Source organism: Oncorhynchus keta, chromosome 28, assembly GCF_023373465.1.
Source record: "Oncorhynchus keta strain PuntledgeMale-10-30-2019 chromosome 28, Oket_V2, whole genome shotgun sequence".
Lineage (NCBI taxonomy): Eukaryota > Metazoa > Chordata > Actinopteri > Salmoniformes > Salmonidae > Oncorhynchus > Oncorhynchus keta.
The window spans coordinates 59,230,899-59,250,604 of NC_068448.1; the positions used below are offsets into that span (position 1 = coordinate 59,230,899).

General features: G+C 41.8%; 1 protein-coding gene across 2 annotated transcripts in view; it reads left to right on the forward strand.

Moving 5' to 3' along the window:
- Window positions 1-19,706, forward strand: part of LOC118361160 (dihydropyrimidine dehydrogenase [NADP(+)]-like) — a 237,050-nt gene that overhangs the window by 94,038 nt on the left and 123,306 nt on the right. Inside the window, exons 9-11 of one of the 2 annotated variants that reach the window (XM_052483339.1) lie at window positions 7,741-7,848; window positions 10,839-11,008; window positions 12,498-12,708. The exons of the other annotated variant lie outside the window; for it this stretch is intronic. Of the exons in view, the coding sequence (XP_052339299.1) occupies window positions 7,741-7,848; window positions 10,839-11,008; window positions 12,498-12,708 (489 nt within the window). The remainder of the gene's footprint in view (window positions 1-7,740; window positions 7,849-10,838; window positions 11,009-12,497; window positions 12,709-19,706) is intronic. 2 annotated transcript variants of the gene reach the window in all.

Below are 19,706 nucleotides of genomic sequence, written 5' to 3' on the forward strand. Positions count from 1 at the left end.
CTCCCTGGCAGTATGCTGAACGGAAGGCAGGTTGAGGGAGAGAGATAAGGGCATTGTTTCTGAGCTATAAGCTTAGGAAGCCAGCTCAAAGGTTCATTTGGTTTAAACAGTGGATTAACCCTTTATCCTCCGCTCTACAATGTGATCTGTGGTGGTGAGGCTCAATTGTCTTGGTTCTCCTTTGATTTCTCTGGTTTACGGAAAATTCCATCCCTTCTTTGGTGTTTTTAAAGACAGCAGCTGTTCTGCATATTGCTGAAAGGCTGGAAAGACAGATGAACGGACCGTCCATTGATTGGATTGGCACATCTTGAAAAGAGGGGTGGAAGAAATAAGTTGATGTAAAGAAAAGAACAAGCAGGGAAAGTGATAGAAGTAGTTTTGAATGGTTTAAAAGGGTTCTGATCATTTTTAAAGACAGCGTTTGATTTGAAAACATTGGAAAGTCAATAGCTGATGTTGTTGGACAGTAGACAGGACGATGCCGATTGGGGCTGATTTTCGATCAGGGAGTCAACGTCAAGTTGTCAATGAATTCGCATCAGAAGGAAAACTTGACATAATTAATAACATTTGATTGAATGTATATTTGTATATAGAAACTCCTCTCTTCCACAACAAATGTGTAGCACTACCAATTTATCTTTGGAAATGGTACCCTTTACTGCGTGTGAATTATTATGTCTCACTATGAGTCCAGCATAAGGCTTATCTATGTGAGTACCAATGGCTACCATAAGGTGTGACGGAAGCGTCCATATTCTCTCTCTGGATGTGTCCCTTTCTCCCAGTGACAAGGTTAATGGATCCCAGTACAGAGGGCAGTTATGGCTTCAGAGGTCTTGATTTATGTTAAATCTTAATGTACTTAGTGTGCCGCTGCATTATTTAACAATCTGTCCTTGGTGCTTGATCATCATAAGGGTGAACGAGGTCAGGGAGTGAATGTGCACTCCCTTCCTCCTCCTTCTCCCCCTTGTCCCTTCCTTTTTTGTATTTTTCCTTCTCTCCATCTCCCTCTCTCTATCTCCCTCTCACTTTCTGTCTCTCGCTCTCTTTCTCCTTCTGTGTCCCCCTCTCTCTCTGTCCCTCTCTTTCTCTAGTCGGATGGCAACTGATAAGGTTTGATTCATGAGAGGAGGGCCCGGCAGCGAATGAAAACATCTGCAACAGAGGATGTATTCTATATCATATTATATTCTTAATATGAAAAAGGGGTAGGGTTCACTCCACTGTACATGGATGGCCTGCCGAGGGAGTGAGAGAGGAAGAGAGAGACCGATAGAGGAGAAGGGAAATTAGATGAAATACGTGGCAAATGGAGCCACATGACTTACAAACCACTTTGTCATGATCGTCTACTGCAAGGGCTTTTTGTTCACGTGCTTTGATTTGGTATTGAATACTAACGATGTCTATACAGTGCATTCGAAAAGTATTCAGATCATCAATCTATACACAAACCCCATAATGACGAAGTGAAAACAGGTTTTTAGAAATTTTAACAAAACCCATAATGACGAAGTGAAAACAGGTTTTTAGAAATTTTAATAAATGTATAAAAAATATTGTTACTTATTTAGATACAGTACGTTGTCAAACCCTTGAGCTGTTTTTACAAATTAGAGTCCACCTGTGGTAAATTCAATTGATTGGACATGATTTGGAAATGCACACACTTGTCTATATAACATCTCACAGTTGACAGTGGATGTCAAAGCAAAACCCAAGCCATGAGGTCGAAGGAATTGTCCGTAGAGCTTCGAGACAGGATTGTGTCGAGGTACAGATCTGGGGAAGGGTGAAAAAACATTTCTGCAGCTTTGAAGTTATCGGAGAAAATTGTGGCCTCCATCATACTTCAATAGAAGAAGTTTGGAACCACCAAGACTCTTCCTAACTGAGCAAATGGGGAGAATGGGGAGGTGACCAGGAACCCGATGGTCACTCTTACAGTGGAGATGGGAGAATCTTCCAGAAGGACAACCATCTCTGCAGCACTCCAGCACTCCTCAGTAAAAGGCACATGACAGCCTGCTTTGAGTTTGCCAAAAGTCACCTGAAGGACTCTCTGACCATGAGAAACAAGATTCTCTGGTGTGATGAAACCAAGATTGAACTGTTTGGCCTTAATACCAAGCATCACATCTGGAGGAATTCGGGCACCATCCCAACGGTGAAGCATGGTGGTGGCAGCATCATGTTGTGGGGATGTTTTTCAGCGGCATGAACTGGGAGATTAGTCAGGATCGAGGGAAAGATGAACGTAGCAATGTACAGAGAGATCCTTGATGAAAGCCTGCTCCAGAACACTCAGGACCTCAGACTGGGACGAAGCTTCACCTTCCAACTGGACAACGACCCTAAGCAGACAGCCAAGACAATGCAGGAGTGGCTTCGGGACAAGTCTGAATTTCTATTGAGTGGCCCAGCCAGAGCCCGGACTTGAAGCCGATTGAACATCTCTGGATAGACCTAAAAATAGCTGTGCAGCGACTGATCCCCATCCAACCTGATGGAGCTTGAGAGGATCTGCAGAGAAGAATGGGAGAAACTCCCCAAATACAGGTGTGCCCAAGAAGACTTGAGGCTGTAATCGCTACCAAAGGTGCTTCAACAAAAGTACTGAGTTAAGGTCTGAATACTATTGTAAATTTTTTATTTTTAATGCATTTGCTAACATTTCTACAAACCTGTTTTTGATTTGTCATTATGGGGTATTGTGTATAGATTGCTGAGAATTATGATTATTTTAAAATACATTTTAGAATGCGGCTATTAAGTATTGGAAAACGTCAAGGGGTCTGAATACTTACAAAAAGGACCGTATAGTCAGGTATAGTAACACTGCTGTGAGGGGTTTGGAGAGGGTCAGTGTAAACCCAGATTAATAGGTTTAACCTCTCTGGGATATTTGGGACAGTAGCGTCCCATCCCGCCAACAGCCAGTGAAAGTACAGGGCGCCAAATTCAAAACAACAAAAATCTAAATTAAAATTCCTCAAGCATACAAGTATTTTACACCATTTTAAAGATAACATTCTCATTAATCCAGCCACAGTGTCTGATTTCAAAAAGGCTTTACAGCGAAAGCACCACAAACGATTGTTAGGTCACCACCAAGTCACAGAAAACCCAGCCATTTTTCCAGCCAAAGAGAGGAGGCCCAAAAAGCAGAAATATAGATCAAATTAATCATTAACCTTTTATGATCTTCATCAGATGACACTCATAGGATTTCATGTTACACAATACATGTATGTTTTGTTTGATAAAGTGCATATTTATATCCAAAAATCATATTTTATGTTCAGTAGTTCCAAAACATGCAGTGATTTTGCAGAGAAACCACATCAATTTACAGAAATACTCATTGAAATAAACATTGATAAAAGATACAACTATTACAGATGGAACTTTAGATAAGGAGAAGTTTAAGTTAAGCCTATGGGTTCCCCTACAGGAAATACACCCCCCCCCGTTCAGCTGAAACGGTGGCGCAGGGAAATATTTAACCTCCACACATTAAGTCCAATACCTCAAATGAAAGATAAACACCTTGTTCATCTACCCAGCGTGTCAGATTTTTAAAATGTTTTACTGCGAAAACACAGCATATATTTGTTAGACCACCACCAAAACAAAGAGAATGCGTAGCCATTTTGTACCACAAAAGATAAAATGACAAAAGCACAATTTAAAAAAAATCATTCACTAACCTCTTGAAAATCTTCATCAGATGACAGTCATATAACATGTTACACAGTACATTTATGTTTTGTTCGATAATATGCATTTTATATCCATAAATCTCTGTTTACATTGACGCCATGTTCAGAAAATTCTCCAAAATTTCCGGAGGAATTATAGAAAGCTACGCCAGATAACAGAAATACTCATCATAAACTTTGACTAAAGATACATGTTCTACATATAATTAAAAAGATACACTGGTTCTTAATGCAACCGCTGTGTCACATTTTTTTTTAACGTTACGGAAAAAGCCTAACATTGCAATAATCTGAGACAGCGCTCAGACGTAACAATATTTCTCTGCTATGTTGGAGTCAACAGAAATACAAAATTACAACATAAATGTTCCCTTACCTTTGATGGTCTTCGATCAGAATGTAGTGCAAGGAGTCCTAGTTCAACAATAAATCATTTGGTTTCATAATGTTCAATTCTAGTGTCCATGTAGCAGCATCTGCTACCACTTTCAGCTCAAATGCCCAAAAAATGACTTCTGGTCCAGGATAATTTTGCATCAAAACTTCCAAATGACATATTACAGGTTGACGAAACTGGTCAAACTAAGTGCAGAATCAATCTTCAGGATGTTATAAACGTAAAAAACGAATAGCATTCCAACTGGACAATCCTAGTTCATCTCGGGCTGATTGGAACAGACGAAGCACTCCAAACGCATACCCGCCTTCAAGCACATGAATCTTTTGTGACACTGTCACACTTTCCTTCCCATTAGGTCAAAGTTCACAGCAAATGCTCCATTACACTTTCTACTGAATGAGGACATCTAGTGGAAGACATAGGAAGTGTTTCCAGATCCATAACTTGTTGGGAAGGGAGGGGGCTGTTGACGTCAACGTTGCCCCAACTTTCAGGATTTCAAAACTAGTTTGCAAGATTGCCTGCCCTGTGAGTTCTGTTATACTTACAGACATAATTCAAACGGTTTTAGAAACTTCAGAGTGTTTTCTATCCAATATTAAGTATAATATGCATATATTAGCAATTTAGGACAGATTTTGATGCAGTTCACTATGGGCACGCAATTCATCCAAAGGGGAAATACTGCCCCCTATCCTTAACAAGTCAAAAATCGTATTTTATGTTCAGTAGTTCCAAAACATGCAGTGATTTTGCAGAGAAGCCACATCAATTTACAGAAATACTTAGAATAAACATTGATAAAAGATACACCTATTACAGATGGAACTTTAGATAAACCTCTCCTTACCGCAACCGCTGTGTCAGAGACCAAACAAGCCAAAAAGATATCCGCCATTGTGCAGTCAACATTATAAATATTCACTTAACTTTGATTATCTTTATCAGAATGCACTCCCAGGAATACCAGTTCCACAATAAATGTTTGATTTGTTTGATAAAGTTGATCATTTATGTCCAAATAGCTCCTTTTGTTAGGGTGTTTGGTAAACAAATCCAAACACGGGTGCAAGTCCATCCGAAAGGTCGGATGAAAAGTCAAAAAAGTTATATTACAGGTCGTAGAAACATGTCAAACGAAGTATAGAATCAACCTTTAGGATGTTTTTATCATAAATGTTCAATAATGTTCCAACCGGAGAATTCCTTTGTCTGTAGAAAAGCAATGGAATGCAAGCTAACTTTCACATCACCGCGCGCCACGAGCTCGTGGCAATCTGCCAGACACCTGGCTTAATCCCCTCTCATTCGGCCCCACTTCACAGTAGAAGCATTAAACCAGGTTCTTAAGACTGTTGACATCTAGTGGAAGCCTTAGGAAGTGCAACATGACCAATATCCCACTGTATCTTCGATAGGCTTTGAGTTGAAAACCTACAAAACTCAAATTTCCCACTTCCTGGTTGGATTTTTCTCAGGTTTTCACCTGCCATATGAGTTCTGTTATACTCACAGACATCATTCAAACAGTTTTAGAAACTTCAGTGTTTTCTATTCAAATATACTAATTATATGCATATTCTAGCTTTTATGGCTGAGTAGCAGGCAGTTTACTCTTGGCTCCTTATTCATCCAAGCTACTCAAAACTGCCCCCCAGTCACCAAGAAGTTAAAGGTAATGTCCTGTAACTTCACTTTGAACTCGTCCCTGTGGTTGTTTAGCTGCATGCAGTGGTTTCAATAATGGTGCTATAGTATTTTGTTTGTATTGATCACAAATGCTATTTTGTTTGTTTGGCACATATACTGTTAATTAATCCAAAGAAGTTTAACTACTTATAGAGATACTGTATGTTTGTAGTATTAGAGCAGTTGCCGGAGTCTATTTTCTTTGGATTACTACTGCTGCCGAATTGGCTGCCCCAAAAGCTTCTCCTAGAAATGAGGGACAGTACTCACTTGTCTTTCTTAGTGGAATGTGCCCATTGTTTCATATACTGTAACCTTGCATTTTTAAACACTGTAAAACTACTCTGCTATGTGTCACAATTTACCCTCCCAGTCACCATTACTCAGCAATTCATATCCATATTTAATGAGCTCTCAGCCGTGATATACAATAATATCCCCATTAGGAGCCATGCATTTTAACAAGTTGGTTAATATAAATATATACTAACATACTGATATAGTTAATGTTACAATATTGCTCCAAAAAGGTTATTGCTATATTATTTCAGTGTGTCACTTTCCAATTCTTCTCAGTGGCTGCATTTACACAAGCAGCCCAATTCTGTTATTTTGACCATTTTTGGACAAAAGAGCTGATCTGATTCGTCAAAAGACCAATTAGTGGGAAAAGATATGTTTAAACGCAGCCAACAAGTCTCAGTTTCTACTATTGTGTTAGATCTGAGCCTTGTTCATATCAATGTGACATGATTGCTTGTGGTAAAATAGAGGCTTTGTCAGGTATTTCTAAGGCATAGATTATTATTGTCCCTATAAAATATATCACAGTGATAATTGTAGGTCAAGGTTTAGAACTCAGTACTCAACACAATGGAACCAATACAAAACCGTTTCTGTCCAGTGTAGTTTTTCACTGGATTGACATGACAGTAGCGGGGCTCCCAAGTGGTGCAGCGGTCTAAGGCACTGCATCTCACTACAGACACCCTGGTTCAAATCCCAGTTGTGTCACAATCGGCTGTGATTGGGAGTCCCAAAGGGCGGAGCACAATTGGTCCAGCGTTGCCCGGGTTGGCCGGTGTAGGCCGTCATTGTAAATAAGAATTTGTTCTTAACTGACTCTTGATAAAAATACATTTAAAATAGAGAGCTCTGCCTTCCATAGGATTGTAGAAAGTGTCACCAGTAGACAAGAGGCGTGAGAGAAAAGGATAGTTGGTCTTAACAAAACTGATATTTACTTTACTTAAAATACACATGTATATTCATCATAGTGATTCAGGAGTAACATTAAAACAGAATAATATTCCCCACCAACATTAGACAACTATACAGAAAACCCTCAAATTGCGGAAATAAGTAAAGGAAATCAATGATGACAGAATAGTCAGAACTGCAGAAAGATGAGCGGTTGAGTTCAAATCACAGTTGTGGTCATTTTGAAAAGTCCGTGTTAAGTGAATGTCAAATGTCAAAAGATTTGTTTGACACAATTTTATCTGAACAGCGTACCACTTACTTTATAAAACCCCCATATAATTTCATTCCCATTTTTTCACTTGGAGAAAATGTGTTACATTTAGAGTTCATTATGTTGAGGAGAATAACATCTTTTCACCTCGCATGTGGAATTGCAGATTCACATGTGAAAAATGTAGACATTTTGTCACATTTATTTCGAATGAGATCATGTTTTCACATATGTAGTTTCATGTTATCACATGTTGCTTTTACATGCTGTCACATGTTATCTATCACATTAACTTCACATATGTGATCACATGAAAGTCGTGTTTTTTCTGTAAGGGCTTTAAACTTTCAGAAATGTATGTTATTCTGCCTGTGCCATTTGTTAATTTGTTGCTAAAATACTTTTCTCAACTCCGTTGCTTTACTTCTGTGTCGTTTTGTCACCAGGTCTTCCACAGGCTAACAGACATCAAATATTTGAGGAGCTGACGATCGAACAAGGCTTTTACACGTCAAAGGATTTCCTACCTTTGGTCTCCAAAGCCAGCAAAACAGGTGAACACCGCAGCCAATAGAACGAGCATCGGCAGCCGCAACTAAATTTTCTTTTTTTTAAAGATTTCATTTATACTGAAAAGTATATGTAAATGCATGTTTCCTAAGCTAAAATAATTTTCCATACACACAAAAAGCTTATTTCTCACAAATGCTGTGAACACATTTGTTGCATTTCTCCTTTACCAAGATAATCCATTCACCTGACAGGTCTGGCATATCAAGAAGCTGATTAAACGGCATGATCATTACACAGGTTCACCTTGTGCTGGGGACAACAAAAGACCACTCTAAAATGTGCAGTTTTGTCACAACACAGTGCCACAGATGTCTCAAGTTTTGAGGGGATGTGTAATAGGCATGCTGACTGCAGGAATCTCCACCAGAGTTGTTGCCATAGAATTGAATGTTAATTTCTCTACCATAAGCCATCTCCAACATTGTTTTAGAGAATATGGCAGTACTTCCAACCGATCTCACAACCGCAGGCCATGTGTAACCGCGCTAGCCCAGGAACTCCACATCTGGATTCGTCGTCTGCGGGATCGTCTGAGACCAGCCACCAGCCTCCTCACAAGGGTCTTGACCTGACTGCAGTTTAGCATCGTAACAAACTTCAGTGGGCAAATGCTTACCTTCGATGGCCACTGGCACACTGGATGAATACCAGAGTTGTACAGAGCAGATAGCAGACAAGCGTGTATGGCGTAGTGTGGGCGAGCGGTTTGCTGATGTCAACGTTGTGAACAGAGTACCCTATTGTGGCGGTGGGGTTATGGTATGGGCTGGAATAAGCTACGGACAACAAACACAATTGCGATGGCAATTTGAATGCACAGATTTACCATAACAGGATCATGAAGCCCATTGTCGTTCCATTCATCCGCCGCCATCACCTAATGTTTCAGCATGATAATGCACAGCCCCATGTCGCAAGGATACTCACCAGACATGTCACCTATTGAGCATGTTTCGGATGCTCTGGATCGACTTGTACGAAAGTGTGTTCCAGTTCCCACCAATATTCAGCAACTTCTCACAGCCATTGAAGAGGAGTGGGACAACATTCCACAGGCCACAATCAACAGCCTGATCAACTCTATGCGAAGGAGATGTGTTGCGCTGCGTGAAGTGGTCACACCAGATACTGACTGGTTTTCTGATCCACGCCCATACCTTTTTTTGACTCAGTGTCTGATCAACAGATGCATATCTGTATTCCGAGTCAATTAATGTATTTCAATTGACTGATTTCCTTTTATGATCTGTAACTCAGTAAAATCCTAATAATAAGTGCATGTTGCATTTTATGGTTTTGTTCAGTGTAGTTTTCCACAATGAAATAAACACTTAGACATACAGTACTAGTCAAGTTTGGACACACCTACTCATTCAAGGGTTTTTCTTTATTTTTACTATGCTCTACATTATAGAATAATAGTTAAGACATCAAATCTGTGAAGTAAGACGTGTGGAGTAATGTAGTAACCAAAAAAGTATTAAACAAATCAAAATATATTTAAGATGTTAGATCCTTCAAAGTAGCCACTCTTGGCCTTGATGACAGCTTTGCACACTCATTCTCATTCTCTCAACCAGCTTCACCTGAATGCTTTTTAACAGTCTTGAAGTAGTTCCCCCATAGGCTGAGTACTTGTTGGCTGCTTTTCCTTCACTATGCTGTCCAACTTAACCCAAACCATCTCAACTGGGTTGAGGTCGGGTGATCGTGGAGGTCATGTCATCTGATGCAGCACTCCATCACTCTCCTTCTTGGTCAAATAGCCCTTACACAGGTTGAAGGTGTCTTTGGGGTCATTGTCCTGTTGAAAAACAAATGATAGTTCCACTAAGCGCAAACCAGGTGGGATGGCATATCGCTGCAGGATGCTGTGGTAGCCATGCTGGTTAAGTGTGCCTTGAATTCTAAATAAATCACAGACAGTGTCACCAGCAAAGCACCCCTACGCCATCATACCCCCTCCATGCTTCACAGTGGTAACCACACATGCGGAGTTCATCCATTCACCTACTCTGCGTCTCACAAAGACGCGGTGGTTGGAACTCAAAATCTCAATTTGGACTCATCAGACCAAAGGACAGATTTCCACTGGTCTAATGTCCATTGCTTGTGTTTCTTGGCCCAAGGAAGTCTCTTATTTTTATTGGTGTCCTATAGTAGTAGTTTCTTTGCAGCAAATCGACCATGAAGGCCTGATTCACAGTCTCCTCTGAACAGTTGATGTTGAGATGTGTCTGTTACTTGGACTCTGTGAAGCATTTATTTGGGCTACAATTTCTGAGGCTGGTAACTCTAATGAACTTTCCCACTGCAGCAGAGGTAATTCTGGGTCTTCCTTTCCTGTGGCTGTCCTCATGAGAGGCAGTTTCATCATAGAGCTTGATGGTTTTTCCGACTGCCCTTGAAGAAACTTTCAAAGTTATTTTTCCAGATTGACTGACCTTCATGTCCTCAAGTAATGATGGACGGTCGTTTCCCTTTGCTTATTTGAGCTGTTCTTGCCATAATATGGACTGGGTCTTTTACCAAATAGTGCTATCTTCTGTATACCACCCCTACCTTGTCACAACACAACTGATTGGCTCAAACGCAATAAGATGGAAAGAAATTCCACAAATTAACCTTTAATAAAGCACACCTGTTAATTGAAATGCATTCCAGGTGACTACCTCATGAATCTTGTTGAGAGAATGCTAAGAGTCTGCAAAGCTGTCATTAAGGCAAAGGGTGGCTACTTTGAAGAATCCCAAATATAAAATATGTTTTGATTTGTTTAAACCATTTTTGGTTATTACATAATTCTGTATGTGTTATTTCATAGTTTTGTTGTGTTCACTTTTATTCTACATTGGACATACCTACTATTTCTACAAACGTTTGACTGGCACTGTACTGTATATGTCATTTCAAAATCAACACAGTAAATGATCAGATTGTAACTCCTTTTCTCTTCTCCTCCCGCTTTTAGGAATGTGCAGCTGCAAGTCTTCCCTGCCGGAGCTGCGTGGCACGGTGATTGTTCTGGGTTCAGGAGACACAGCTTTCGACTGTGCCACTTCTTCCCTGCGCTGCGGTGCCAAGCGGGTCTACGTGGTGTTTAGGAAAGGCTTCACCAACATCAGGGCTGTCCCCGAGGAGGTAGAGACAAACCAGAAGAAAGGAGAGAAAAGGAGAAAAGGTTGACAGAGAGAGAGAGAGAGAGAGAGGGAGAGAGAGAGAGAGATCGCTAAATGTTACCAGTGTACCAGATGCTTAACTTGTTTGAGAAAGACAGACAAAGAGAGAGAGAAAGACAGACAGAGAGAGAAAGACTGAGGGAGAAAGATAGACAGAGATAGTGTTAGGGAGAAGGCTAGTGAAGAGGAGAGAGGACGCTGTCTTTATTAAGCTGTCTGTGTGAGTGTCCTCTCCTTGGCCCTGCTGACATGTTTTTTAAGACACTTTTTTCTGGTTTATTACAAAGGCCTGTCTTAGGTTCTGGAGGGCGATAACTGTCAAAAGCTCTCCGCCTGCACACACACACTGCCGTGAGCCCCAGACGGACTCACTGGGATCTGTCCCTTTCTAGTAGCGCTGCCACAAAGGAGAGAGGAAGGATATCATAGGCAGTGCTGTTGCTATTTTCACTGTTCCTTCAAAAGATATCCCTGCATTTGAAGCATGACATTGACTCGTAATACTCCCTTCAGTCTTGATTCTTATCAACTTTTGATGTGTTAGACCATCAGTAAAAGTAGCACTTGGAGTTAAGATGCATTCTTCAACTGCCGTATATTAGTTATGATTGTGAGTGTGATGAAAAGTTCAAGGTGTCTTTCTGTCAATGCTATTCTAGTTGAGAGTTGAGCTTGACGGCACAGTTCATTCTAGAATCATCGTCCAACGGCACCTTTAGTCATGCGTCGTGTCAGAGCACACCTCTTGCTGCCATAGTAACGCCAAAAATAACCCTAACGAAATGAGAAAAGTAAGGTGATTATCAACAGCTGTTTGCTTTTCCCCGCAGAAGCAGACAGTTAAGCTGCTAGCATCGCCTCACACTAATTAAGTTTGTTTATAAGGTATATTAAGTTTAGGCCTCTTGTAGGCGTCAGTAACCTTCACATCACATTGAAAAAAGTTCAATATTGTGTGAAGCATGAGCATTGATGTCAACTGAGACAATTTCAGAAAACTGAGAGAAAGGGGGAGCTATTATAGAAGCAACCCACCCCCCTTCCCTTTTGTGCACATCTCAGGACTGGAAACGTAATTTCAATGACTTTGTTGTAGATGGGGCCTTTTTTCATTAATCCGTATGAAATTGAAGGTCTTTGAACAAAGCAGGAAAACTTCCTAGTGTCTTCTATTGTGTGCCGTTGTAATGTGTGAGACTACAAAATATATTTTCCAGTCCTGACAAACGAAGGGAATAAAAAAGTTGTACCTTGGGCTTGATAATTAGACATATTTTTGTCCAGTTTTAGATTAAAATGACTTTGCATTTGACGAGAAATATTGTGATAAAAGAATTAGAATCTTTGATACTTAAAATAATTAAACACAATTCAAGCCACAATTTAAAGATGTAACCTGTCGATGACCCATCACCATTGACCCCTGAGCTCTATATTTCTCCTACCTATAGATGGAGCTGGCCATGGAAGAGAAGTGTGAGTTCATGCCCTTCCTGTCCCCTCGTGAGGTCATCATGAAGGCGGGTCGCTTGGCGGGAATGGAGTTCTGTCGTACGGAGCTGACAGACGAAGGTGATTGGATGGAGGACGAGGATCAGATCATACGCCTCAAGGCCGATTACATCATCAGTGCCTTCGGATCCATGCTGAGCGACCCCAAAGGTATCAATCAGAGTCAAACTTTATTGAAAGTGCATTGAACATCACAACAATTTGTTGGGACGATTTTTGTATGAATCAAAATCACATTTATTTATATAGCCCTTCTTACATCAGCTGATATATCAAAGTACTGTACAGAAACCCAGCCTAAAACAGCAAGCAATGCAGGTGTAGAAGCACGGTGGCTAGGAACAACTCCCTAGAAAGGCCAAAACCTAGGAAGAAACCTAGAGGAACCAGGCTATGAGGCGCGGCCAGTCCTCTTCTGGCTGTGCCAGGTGGAGATTATAACAGAACATGGCCAAGATGTTCAAATATTCATAAATAACCAGCATGGTCAAATAATAATAATCACAGTAGTTGTCGGGGGTGCAACAAGTCAGCACCTCAGGAGTAAATGTCAGTTGGCTTTTCATAGCCGATCATCTCTACCACTCTTGCTGTCTCTAGGGAGTTGAAAACAGCAGGTCTGGGACAGGTAGCACGTCCGGTGAACAGGTCAGGGTTCCATAGCCGCAGGCAGAACAGTTGAAACTGGAGCAGCAGCACGGCCAGGTGGACTGGGGACAGTAAGGAGTCATCATGCCAGGTAGTCCTGAGGCATGGTCCTAGGGCTCAGGTCCTCAGAGAGAAAGAAAGAAAGAGAGAATTAGAGAGAGCATACTTAAATTCACACAGGACACCGGATAAGACGGGAGAAATACTCCACATATAACAGACTGACCCTAGCCTCCCGACACATAAACTACTGCAGCATAAATACTGGAGGCTGAGACAGGAGGGGTCAGGAGACACTGTGGCCCCATCCGATGATACCCCTGGACAGGGCCAAACAGGCAGGATATAACCCCACCCACTTTGCCAAAGCACAGCCCCCACACCACTAGAGGGATATCTTCAACCACCAACTTACCATCCTGAGACAAGGCCGAGTATAGCCCACAAAGATCTCCACCACGGCACAACCCACGGGGGGGCGCCAATAGTCTTGCTATTGATACACAATAATAATACCTTTACTCTGAATGGAACCTGAGTTTTACCATATGAGTAGACTCTTTGACAGCACAGTCCACTCTTATGGTTTTTTATCAACTTTTACAAATATCCTCAAATGAAGAGTTTGTGTTGAATGTTGTCTACATTATTGCTTTAAAAACAGCGTGAGGATGTTATCCTTGAGCTGCATTAAACAGAGTCAGACAGACAGAAAGCCTGGCAAACAAACACAAACCATTATGTTGATGGTACACCTGGATCTCCCCTTTCTCCTGGAGATTTCTCATTATACGAGCGACGACAGTGGTCCCGTATGGATAGGACTGTCTAACTTATCATTGTTTAGCACATTTGGAGTAGGACTTAAGACGACACTCATCACATTGTTTTCCTCATCATCATCTAAACACTATGTCTTGTGTTGAGGCTCTAATTTAGATGAGTGCCGGTGATGAGAACTCAATGTACTTGGGTTTTGAGGGTCTTGTGTGTGTGTGTGTGTGTGTGTGTGTGTGCGCATGTTAGCGTGCCTGTGTGTCTGCCTGTATGTGAGTGTTTACAGAACCTTGTCAGGGGGTTGGAACATAATTACAAATAATGTGTAGACTGAAAATTCACCGCCAAAACAGATATAATATTTTACTAATTTCAAACCTAACTTATATTTGAATTCGATCACGTGTCTCTCTATTATTGGGAATACTTGGGAACAGATTTTTTTTAAATTACATCACTTGAAGCTGATTTCTTGGTGTTGTTACTGTCTTTAATGTCCAACTATATATATACAGTACCAGTCAAAGGTTTGGACACACCTACTCATTCAAGGGTTTTTCATTATTTTTACTATTTTCTACATTATAGAATAATAGTGAAGACATCACAACTATGAAATAACATATATGGAATAATGTATTAACAAAAAAAGTGTTAAACAAATCAAAGTATATTTTAGAAGTTCCCACATATGCTGAGCACTTGTTGGCTGTGTCGTGTCTTTGGCTATGCCGGATTATGTGATATGACATGCTATTCTATAAAATAATTTATCCGTAATTAATATTACCTGATTGAGCTGATCATGTAAATGTAATTAACTAGAGAGTCGGGGCACCACAAAATAATATTTATAGAGCTGTTATCTTCCGAATAAACTCTTAAAGACCTAGTAATATTTTACATCAATAGCAGTCAATATTAATTGTCACCTTAATTAAGTCTCATCTGAAAGTTGTACATTCTTGGTTATCTCGGTTATACCCTGGCTAACAAGCTGAATCAGCAATGCAAAATTGGGTTTAATTATTTATTTACTAAATACCTAACTAATCACACAGAATTACACATACACGTAATTAATCATAAATTGATTACAAATTACGTCATAAAGGAAAAAGTCCCTAGCGGGCGGAACAGACATGACAGCTTGTTACACAAAAGAAAAGGGTTGGGTTGTGAAAGAGCGTAACAAAGGAAGAAGCTGTATCTTATGCATTCTAAATTAGCGCCCATTTGGAAAAGGAAAATGCAATAAATATTTACTCTGAGCTGCACTTCAGTAGGTTGGTGGTAGATGGAAGGCCGTGTTGCCAAACCAAGTCCGTTGTCCTTTGAAGAATGTCTCTGATGGTCAATTGGATACGTTATCGTTGTGTGATAGACGGGATACTCTGTCTGTTCCTTCTTAACCCTCGTTTGCAGCTGCTGTTGCTAACTCAACGGCTAGGAGGTATCACTTCTGTAGTGAATAAGAGTTCAAAGTTCATACCATTCGCAACCAAAGCTCACGCTGATGTTGGCTTCGTTCTGTAGTTATTATCTGAACCATTCTGACATCGGACAGTCGTCCTCACATCCTCGGAACAGGAGGTTATATTGTCAACATATATTGTCATATAGTGGAGCGAGAAGGGTGTGTCTGAAAAGTTTTATAACCCATGACTCTTCACAGGGGCGGGCCACTGATTGAGCAGAGCCCTAACCTTACGAAAACCCAAATCTCACTTTTCAGAAGCTACAATCACATTTCATCCCATCACGAATAATTTCATATTCAACCATTTAAATTGAACAACAATTCCATGTGAATCCGATAACTGATGTGTAGACTTTCCACTGTAGAGTTTGTCATCTTATCACTGATGAGAATGTCTTAGATGACAACCGAACTGACATCATATTCATTAAGTACCACCGCATATGTTCAATTGGTCGGATTACCAGAATATAGTTCATTTCCCCCCACCTTCTGATGTTCCCAGAATCTCTATGTTAGCCAAGGGGTTTGCAAATGTAACATCAGTAGGGTAGAGAGAGGAAAAAGGGGGAAGAGGTATTTATGACTGTCATAAACCCACCCCCCAGGCCAAAGTCATGACAGCTGCTTTTCCTTCACTCTGCCGTCCAACTCATCCCAAACCATCTCAATTGGGTTGAGGTTGGGTGATTGTGGAGGCCAGGTCACCTGATGCAGCACTCCATCACTCTCCTTCTTGGTCAAATAGCCCTTACACAGCCTGGAGGTGTCTTTGGGGTCATTGTCCTGTTGAAAAACAAATGATAGTTCCACTAAGCGCAAACCAGATTGGATGGCATATCACTGCAGGATGCTGTGGTAGCCATGCTGTTAATTGTGCCTTGACATCTAAATAAATGCCAGACAGTGTCACCGGCAAAGCACCATCACACCTCCCCTCCTCCTCCAAGCTTCACGGTGGGACCCACACATGTGGAGATCATCCGTTCACCTACTCTGTGTCTCATAAAGACACGGCTGTTGGAACCAAAAATTATTGTCTCTTCTTATTGGTGTACTTTAGTCATATTTTTTGTTGTTGCAGCAATTCGGCTATGAAGGCCTGATTCATGCAGTCTCCTCTGAACAGTTGATGCTGAGATGTCTGTTACTTCGACTCTGTGAATCATTTATTTGGGCTGCAATCTGAGGTGCAGTTCACTCTAATGAACTTATCCTCTGCAGCGGAGGTAACTCTGGGTCTTCCGTTCCTTTGGCGGTCTTCACGATTCAGTTTCATCATAGCGCCTGATAGTTTTTGCGACTGCTCTTACATTTACATTTAAGTAATTTAGCAGACGCTCTTGAAGAAACGTTCAAAGTTCTTGAAATTCTCCGGATTGACTGACCTTCATGTCTTAAGGTAATGGACTGTTGTTTCTCTTTGCTTATTTGAGCTGGACTTGGTCTTTTACCAAATAAGGCTATCTTCTGTATACCACCCCTACCTTGTCACAACAAGTGACTTGTCTCAAACGAATGAAGAAGGAAAGAAATTCCACAAATACACTTTTAACGAAGCATCATTTACATTTACATTTAAGTCATTTAGCAGACGCTCTTATCCAGAGCGACTTACAAATTGGTGCATTCACCTTATGACATCCAGTAGAGCAGTCACTTTACAATAGTGCATCCAAATCTTAAAGAGGGGGGTGAGAAGGATTACTTATCCTATCCTAGGTATTCCTTAAAGAGGTGGGGTTTCAGGTGTCTCCGGAAGGTGGTGATTGACTCCGCTGTCCTGGCGTCGTGAGGGAGTTTGTTCCACCATTGGGGGGCCAGAGCAGCGAACAGTTTTGACTGGGCTGAGCGGGAACTGTACTTCCTCAGTGGTAGGGAGGCGAGCAGGCAAGAGGTGGATGAACGCAGTGCCCTTGTTTGGGTGTAGGGCCTGATCAGAGCCTGGAGGTACTGAGGTGCCGTTCCCCTCACAGCTCCGTAGGCAAGCACCATGGTCTTGTAGCGGATGCGAGCTTCAACTGGAAGCCAGTGGAGAGGGCAGAGGAGCGGGGTGACGTGAGAGAACTTGGGAAGGTTGAACACCAGACGGGCTGCAGCGTTCTGGATGAGTTGTAGGGGTTTAACGGCACAGACAGAGAGCCCAGCCAACAGCGAGTTGCAGTAATCCAGACGGGAGATGACAAGTGCCTGGATTAGGACCTGCGCCGCTTCCTGTGTGAGGCAGGGTCGTACTCTGCGGATGTTGTAGAGCATGAACCTACAGGAACGGGCCACCGCCTTGATGTTAGTTGACAACGACAGGGTGTTGTCCAGGATCACGCCAAGGTTCTTAGCGCTCTGGGAGGAGGACACAATGGAGTTGTCAACCGTGATGGCGAGATCATGGAACGGGCAGTCCTTCCCTGGGAGGAAGAGCAGCTCCGTCTTGCCGAGGTTCAGCTTGAGGTGGTGATCCGTCATCCACACTGATATGTCTGCCAGACATGCAGAGATGCGATTCGCCACCTGGTCATCAGAAGGGAGAAAGGAGAAGATTAATTGTGTGTCGTCTGCATAGCAATGATAGGAGAGACCATGTGAGGTTATGACAGAGCCAAGTGACTTGGTGTATAGCGAGAATAGGAGAGGGCCTAGAACAGAGCCCTGGGGGACACCAGTGGTGAGAGCGCGTGGTGAGGAGACAGATTCTCGCCACGCCACCTGGTAGGAGCGACCTGTCAGGTAGGACGCAATCCAAGCGTGGGCCGCGCCGGAGATGCCCAACTCGGAGAGGGTGGAGAGGAGGATCTGATGGTTCACAGTATCGAAGGCAGCCGATAGGTCTAGAAGGATGAGAGCAGAGGAGAGAGAGTTGGCTTTAGCGGTGCGGAGCGCCTCCGTGATACAGAGAAGAGCAGTCTCAGTTGAATGACTAGTCTTGAAACCTGACTGATTTGGATCAAGAAGGTCATTCAGAGAGAGATAGCGGGAGAGCTGGCCAAGGACGGCACGTTCAAGAGTTTTGGAGAGAAAAGAAAGAAGGGATACTGGTCTGTAGTTGTTGACATCGGAGGGATCGAGTAATTGAAATGCATTCCAGGTGACTACCTCATCGGGGCTGACACTTTTTTAACACTTTTTTGGTTACCATATGATTGAGCTTTTTCATAGTTTTGATGTCTATTATTCTACAATATAGAAAATATAAAAACCCTGGAATGAGTAGGTGTGTCCAAATGTTTGACTGTGTATAATAATATATTATCATTATATATATATTATATAATAATATATTATATTATTATATATATATATATATATAAATATTATTATTTTATTTTTAAAAATTGCTCAGAAAACATGTGGGGGCCAAACCTGGAGGGCACCAGTAGGGGAGCCCTCGTCTAGGATGATCTTTTTTTTTTAAAACCCACTTGCTTACAAGACGACGCCTGTCTTTTTGTGTGACACTGTCGCCAGGGCAGGTAATTAGATTGCGTTGAGAAAAGGCCATACCTGCTATGATTTTCAATTAGGCTGCTATTGAATAAACAGGTGGGTATCACAGCAGGGCCACAAACGCCACACACTGTCCAGAGTCACCCAACAATGACATGAAATCACTGTAATGAGTTTTAAGCTCAGACGACCACACACACACACACACACACACACACACACACACACACACACACACACACAAGTGCTCGGCGATAGAGCGACAGAGCTTTACAACTGGTTACCCAGCTAGCGCTGCCATTAGCCAACCTTGCGATGCAGCACAGATGCACAAATACATAGTTGGGGCTACCTAAGCAGGCAGAAACTGAAGATGTTTTACACGCATTCATAATCGGTCGTGATGGTGAAATACACATCTACTCAACCCAAAGTAATTAAGATAGAGAGTGTGAGAGACTCGGTGTAGACAGAGTTCCGCTGACGTTCTTGCCTGACTGTGTCTATCTGACTGTGTCTTATTGATTTTATAGATGGGGTAAAGGCTTGATTGACTGATTGTTATCGTAATCTGCTCCACTGATTCGGTCTACCCACTTCCACCTCTTCACAGCTCAAATGGATTTTGTTATCCATTTTGTTACTCTTTTTGCGTGTCCAAAGGCACTCTATTCCTTTCATAGTGCACTACTTTTGACCAGGGTCCATCAAGCGCTGGTGAAAAGGAGTGCACAGTAAAGGATGGCATTTGGGACACGGAGTATCTCTCTTCCTCCCCCCTGGTACTATGGTTGACCTGTTG